The sequence below is a fragment of the Nerophis lumbriciformis genome, linkage group LG14 (assembly GCF_033978685.3).
Source record: "Nerophis lumbriciformis linkage group LG14, RoL_Nlum_v2.1, whole genome shotgun sequence".
NCBI classification, from domain to species: Eukaryota; Metazoa; Chordata; class Actinopteri; order Syngnathiformes; family Syngnathidae; genus Nerophis; species Nerophis lumbriciformis.
The window spans coordinates 25,271,280-25,278,823 of record NC_084561.2 but is presented as its reverse complement, the minus strand read 5'-3'; the positions used below and the strand labels follow the sequence as shown (position 1 = coordinate 25,278,823).

At 39.9% G+C, this 7,544-nt stretch overlaps 1 protein-coding gene across 1 annotated transcript in view; it reads left to right on the top strand.

The window, feature by feature from the left end:
- Window positions 1-7,544, top strand: part of ror1 (receptor tyrosine kinase-like orphan receptor 1) — a 335,931-nt gene that overhangs the window by 326,003 nt on the left and 2,384 nt on the right. The window contains exons 10-11 of the mRNA XM_061975731.2: window positions 184-411; window positions 6,220-6,584. Coding sequence (XP_061831715.2) covers window positions 184-411; window positions 6,220-6,584 — 593 coding nt within the window. The remainder of the gene's footprint in view (window positions 1-183; window positions 412-6,219; window positions 6,585-7,544) is intronic.

The following is a 7,544-nucleotide window of genomic DNA, read 5'->3' as shown; positions in this document are numbered from 1 at the left end:
TACATGTGGGAAAATGACAGCAGATGTTCTCAAAAAGGTTCACTGGAAATAGATGAAAAAATAAGCAATGACTATCAAGTCACTGCCACCCAGGATGGAACATCTGGTCTGCTTGAAAGGTTTCAAAGCCTCCAAATGAACCATGGGAGGTTTGTTTATGAAATGCACTTGTTCTTACTACAGGAGGCTGCTGTCCTGACAGAGCTGCAACATCCCAATGTGGTGTGTCTGCTGGGTGTGGTCACCCAGGAGCAGCCCGTCTGTTTGCTCTTCGAGTTCCTTCCTCAAGGCGACCTTCACGAGTTCCTCATCATGCGATCACCACACTCGGATGTCGGCTGCAGCAGCGACGAGGACGGGACAGTTAAATCCAGCTTGGACCACGGTGACTTCCTGCATATGTCCATGCAGGCAAGAATGGAGCCTTCAATGCTTTTATTGTGGGGGGTGTTCAACAGTATACACTTGGAACAACAATGTTTACATCAATATTTAAAGCCGATCATTTTTAACACAACATCAAATTATTAATTATGTATGTGGAAACTTGACACGATTTATTCATAATAATCATTTGGCTTTGTAGTCATAAAAACGTTAAAAAAGTCATAAACTGTCCATGATAATTTATGGGATTTATTGGTAACATATGAAAATAAGTGGATATCAGCTACTATATATCACATATTAGTTTCTAACCATCTCATATTAGTCTCTAAATATATATTTATTTTTAATCAAATGTCATTCAATTCAACACTTTCATGAACAATTATGATAACCTACTTCAAAATATTTCTCTAAGTGTTTGTTATTCTCAAAGAATGGAAACAATTATTTAAAACATGCTTTTTTCAAGGAGTTAGTAAAATGTCCACCCGTTTGAAGTTCAACTGATTAAATATGATTTTTGGAAAAATATATAATCAAATAAGATTTTGTGAAAACTAAAATATATGTTTAAAGGCCTACTGAAATGCGATTTTCTTATTTAAACGGGGATAGCAGGTCCATTCTATGTGTCATACTTGATCATTTTGCGATATTGCCATATTTTTGCTGAAAGGATTTAGTAGAGAACATCGACGATAAAGTTCGCAACTTTTGGTCGCTGATAAAAAAGCCTTGCCTGTACCGGAAGTAGCAGACGAGTACCGTGACGTCACAGGTTGTGGAGCTCCTCACATCTGCACATTGTTTACAATCATGGCCACCAGCAGCGAGAGCAATTCGGACCAAGAAAGCGACGATTTCCCCATTAATTTGAGCGAGGATGAAAGATTCATGGATGAGGAAAGTGAGAGTGAAGGACTAGAGGGCAGTGGGAGCGATTCAGATAGGGAAGATGCTGTGAGCGGCGGTTGGGACCTTATATTCAGCTGGGAATGACTAAAACAGTAAATAAACACAAGACATATATATACTCTATTAGCCACAACACAACCAGGCTTATATTTAATATGCCACAAATGAATCCCGCATAACAAACACCTCCCCCCTCCCGTCCATATAACCCGCCAATACAACTCAAACACCTGCACAACACACTCAATCCCACAGCCCAAAGTACTGTTCACCTCCCCAAAGTTCATACAGCACATATATTTCCCCAAAGTCCCCAAAGTTACGTACGTGACATGCACATAGCGGCACGCACGTACGGGCAAGCGATCAAATGTTTGGAAGCCGCAGCTGCATGCGTACTCACGGTACCGTGTCTGCGTATCCAACTCAAAGTCCTCCTGGTCAGAGTCTCTGTTGTCCCAGTTCTCCACAGGCCAATGGTAAAGCTTGACTGTCATCTTCCGGGAATGTAAACAATGAAACACCGGCTGTGTTATCCGGCACAACAGTCAGGGGGTGCATTCTACGGCGGGGGTGCGTTATCCGGCACAACACCTGCCGCAATACACCGCTTCCCACCTACAGCTTTCTTCTTTGCTGTCTCCATTGTTCATTGAACAAATTGCAAAAGATTCACCAACACAGATGTCCAGAATACTGTGGAATTTTGCAATGAAAACAGACGACTTAATAGCTTGCCACCATGCTGTCCCAAAATGTCCGCTACAATCCGTGACGTCACGCGCTGACGTCATCATACCGAGATGTTTTCAGCAGGATATTTCGCGCGAAATTTAAAATTGCACTTTAACTAACCCGGCCGTATTGGCATGTGTTGCAATGTTAAGATTTCATCATTGATATATAAACTATCAGACTGCGTGGTCGGTAGTAGTGGGTTTCAGTAGGCCTTTAATGATCTTGAACAATGTGTTCTTATAGTTTGCCATGTACTAATATTGTTAAATGTACTGCGAAAACATTGAGCCTCCGGTCAAAAATAACTCCAAACACCAATATGATCGGACTAATACCATCTAAAAATATTGATGCAGTCTAATAAAAACTAAGTTTACATTCAAATACCATAAAACAAAGGTGTCCCGATCCGATATTGGTATTGGTGCGAAGTCCACAAAGAAAACAAGTATCGGATGATATCTGCCTGCATCTAAAATTTCGGATACAAGCAGTCATGCAACACGTTTACTTGTGCAAAATGGACAGCCAGTTAACATCTAAATGTCCTCCAATAAGCACACAAGGTTGATTTTTTTCTTGCGTTTTACTGAAGTAATTACAGCTACACAACAGCTAAGCACACAAGCTCGACATACATATAAAAAGTGTCCTTAACAGAACAATATTGCCGTCTAAAGCACCACATTTGTCAAAATAAATAATGATAAATAAATGATAAATGGGTTGTACTTGTATAGCGCTTTTCTACCTTCAAGGTACTCAAAGCGCTTTGACACTACTTCCACATTTACCCATTCACACACACATTCACACACTGATGGAGGGAGCTGCCATGCAAGGCGCTAACCAGCACCCATCAGGAGCAAGGGTGAAGTGTCTTGCTCAGGACACAACGGACATGACGAGGTTGGTACTAGGTGGGGATTGAACCAGGGACCCTCAGGTCGCGCACGGCCACTTTTCCACTGCGCCACGCCGTCCCCTGTATCAATAAGTATCAAATAATTATATTTTCATATTACTCCCAAGGCTAAAGCCTATTAGAAAGTATCCAGTAACAACTGTGTCTGTATCAGTCAACTTATTGCGTCATGAGCTTAACTTCATGAATTATTTTGGCCAGTATGTGTCCCCCCAAAAATTACCACTCCACTCCAACTTAAAGACAGCATAAGCCCAATGATAAATAGGTTAATGTTTTTCATACCTACTATTGTTCTCTGAGTCATTTCAATTGATCAAACCTTTTCTAACAACCCACACTATAAATTAAGATACATATTTTTGATTGTGTTCATTATCAGTACTGTTTTATTTAATACTCATGTTCCAGTATCGGTATCGGAAGCTTAAAAGTTGTATCGGGACACCCCTAAACAAAATTCATTGATATGCGTGACGTATTACTTAAAACAGCAATATTATCATTTGTCGTCAGAATATAGCAAGTGATGAATGATGTGCAATTCAGTGCACACAAGCAAACTTTCTCAAATTCCAAAATCAGTACTCAAAAATTCAAACAGTTATTTTACTCCTTAGCTGTTGCTTGATGTTCCACCAATAGTTTTTTTTTTTTTTTTTTACCTGCAATGGTCTTCTAGAATAGAAGAAATGGACAGATATTCTTTTGCTCTGCAAGTTTGCGCTTACAAATGCTGACCAATGGGTGGCAGTATAACTCTAGCGACAACTGCTACATTTAGCTTAGAAAACAGCTTTTAAACAGCTGTCCGCCATAGTGGACACTAAGAAAGGATTTATATCTGGGCTGTCAAAGTTAACAGGCAATTAACACACATGCGTTCCATAACGGGATGTTGGAACGTTCCATAGCGGGGGTAAATTGGCTGCGTTGACTAGTTACTGTTGAGCCACAAGCGGGAAAATAGCAAGCAGAAATGGCCAAAGAAAAGGGTACATCATGGAAATATCAGGTGCAAAACCATGGCAAGTTGTTCTCCCGACAAGACTATTTTTCGCCATGAGCCGTCTTCAGTTGAGCAAATACCTGCTGCACAGGTCGTTCAGAGAGGTGGGTGGAGCTTCACTTTTGTGTTTAGATTACAGTTAAGCTGCATTGATAACATAAAATGTAAATTGTTACTTTGGCTGCTTTAGTAAGAACAGATAAAAGCTCAACAGAAATGAAAAACGGTAGGCAGGAAGTCGAAAGGGGACTTCCGTCTTCAACAGATTTCAAAACACCTTCTCAAACCAATCACACACGTCCGGCTTCAAAATAAAAGCACCACGCTTTGTATCCGGTTTAACGACATTAACAAAAAAAAAAGTCTTACATTACGATCATGCTTTGTCAAAGATGTTTTGAAATGTAATCTGTGATATTTATATCTAAATACATGCTGATACATCAGTTAAGGAATATGGGGTGAATTCTTCTGGCTGACTGAAATATTGTGTATATTCTTATATATCATGTTCTGGTTGATAGTCCTCAGTTACAGAATATTACAGACTGAATATTACACTTTATTAATAAATCAATTAATTTTAAAAACATTGTCATGCAGGTATATACATACCAATAACTTGTACAACAAGTTGTGTACAGAGTATCAGAAGTATTTATTCAGGTAGAAATGTCACATATTACATTACCAAACATCTTTGACAGTTGACCATGATCGTAATAATCCACATTGTGTGTTATTTTTGCGTGAAACTGCTATCTTAACATGGTGTAGCTCCTCCTCTGAATGCAAGTGCTCCTACAGTAGGAATACAAATTCTGTATTCCGACAAAATACAAAATCTGGCAAGACATCAACGCTCCGCAGGTAATTCTTTTAAAATTATTGTCATTAAAGGTGTGTTTGTCCTTTTTGTATTGAGCTGTTTTAAAAAAAAAACATTTAATTAAAACTACCGTATTTTTCGGACTATAAGTCGCAGTTTTTTTCATAGTTTGCGACTTATACTCAGGAGCGACTTATGTGTGAAATTATTAACACATTACCGGAAAATATCAAATAATATTATTTATCTCATTCACGTAAGAGACTAGACGTATAAGATTTCATGGGATTTAGCGATCAGGAGTGACAGATTGTTTGGTAAACGTATAGCATGTTCTATATGTTATAGTTATTTGAATGACTCTTACCATAATATGTTACGTTAACATACCAGGCACGTTCTCAGTTGGTTATTTATGCCTCATATAACGTACACTTATTCAGCCTGTTGTTCACTATTCTTTATTTATTTTAAATTGCCTTTCAAATGTCTATTCTTGGTGTTGGATTTTATCAAATACATTTCCCAAAAAAATGCGACTTATACTCCAGTGCGACTTATATATGTTTATTTCCCTTCTTTATTATGCATTTTCGGCAGGTGCGACTTATACTCCGGAAAATACGGTAATTGTCCAGGAATTGATTAAGGTGGACCCCGACTTAAACAAGTTGAAAAACTTATTCGGGTGTTACCATTTAGTGGTCAATTGTACTGAATATGTACTGTACTGTACTAATATAGCCCTGTGATGAGATGGCGACTTGTCCAGGGTGTACCCCGCCTTCCGCCCGATTGTAGCTGAGATAGGCTCCAGCGCCCCCCGCGACCCCAAAGGGAATAAGCGGTAGAAAATGGATGGATGGATGGATGTACTGTACTGTGCAATCTACTAATAAAAGTCTCAATCAATCAATCAATCAATTAAAACGTATCTGTCTAGGGTACACTTATCAATGATGAAAAATTATATCTATCTGCGATTAATCGCGACTCATTTTGAGTGAACTATGAACAAAATGCGATTATTCGCGACGATTACATATTTGAATGACTTGACAGCCCTAGTTAATATGCAATTTACAGTCAGGTTGCATGCTTGTCTACTTTTGACAAAACAAAATATCTTTATATAATTGACCTCAAATGTACACTTTATTGTTTAAGTGTCTAAAATATCTTTCAGCTAAACTTTCCACAGAGAGTTACATAGGAAAATAACCAGAAAATGTCTGCCCCTTTATGGAAGATAAAGTGTGACACTTTCTATAGGATTATGGTATATCATACTGTACATATGTCAAAATAAATATGATAAATGGAGCTTTGGTCGACAGAACTTTTTTTATTTGGAGATTGCAATGTGGTTTAGTCCTATAAAACTCACATCTTTTTCACACTAATGCATCCCAGGTGGCTGCCGGGATGGAGTACTTGGCCAGTCACTTCTACATTCATAAGGACCTCGCCGCGCGGAACATTCTCGTTGGCGAGCAGCTCCACGTGAAGATATCGGACCTGGGCCTCTCCAGAGCGATATACTCGTCAGACTACTACTGTATTCAGCCCAAAACCCTTTTTCCTATTCGCTGGATGCCTCCCGAGGCCATCGCCTATGGAAAGTTCACCACCGACTCCGACATCTGGTCGTTTGGAGTGGTGCTGTGGGAGATCTTCAGCTACGGCTTGCAGCCTTACTATGGCTTCTCCAACCAGGAAGTGATGGAGATGGTTAGGAAGAGACAACTACTGCCGTGTCCTGAAGACTGTCCTCCAAGGTATGCTCACGTCTAAATGTGCTCATCCGTACCCTCTAGTGCAGACCTGGGCAAATTGTGGTCCATTAAGCTTTTCAATCTGGCCCGCCGGTCATTAACAAATATTTTTTTTAGATCTTTAAGATGGAAAGTGTAGCTGCCATTATGATGTGCAGTCATGTTTTCTAATTACCGTAAGTCTTCAACTATACAAAGTATTTCAATGGTTGGAATCTGCACTTTTTCATGATATACTAGTTACTATGGTAATCTAAGTCACAGCAGCCCAGATGAGGCACCAAGCAGTGTGGGTGGGGAGCGTTTCCACAGAGTGTTTCCAGAACGGGTGTCAGGGACAGACACGGAAGGAGATTTTTACAACAACGTTCTAAAGCTTAGTGATATATCAGATGTAGAGATGTCCGATAATATCGGCCGATAAATGCTTTAAAATGTAATATCGGAAATTATCGGTTTCAAAAAGTAAAATTTATGAATTTTTAAAACGCCGCTGTGTACACGGATGTAGGAAGAAGTACAGAGCGCCAATAAACCTTAAAGGCACTGCCTTTGCGTGCCGGCCCAGTCACATAATATCTACGGCTTTTCACACACACAAAGGAATGCCATGCATACTTGGTCAACAGCCATACAGGTCACACTGAGGGTGGCCATATAAACAACTTTAACCCTGTTACAAATATGCGCCACACTGTGAACCCACACCAAACAAGAATGACAAACAAATTTCGGGAGAACATCCGCACCGTAACACAACATAAACACAACAGAACAAATACCCAGAACCCCTTGCAGCACTAACTCTTCCGGGACGCTACAATATACACCCCCCAACATGCCTCAAAACAGCAGCTTGGAATTTGGGACATGCTCTCCCTGAGAGAACATGAGGAGGTTGAGGTGGGCGGGGTTGAGGTGGGGGAGGGGGGGTAGCGGTATATTGTATATTGTAGCGTCCCG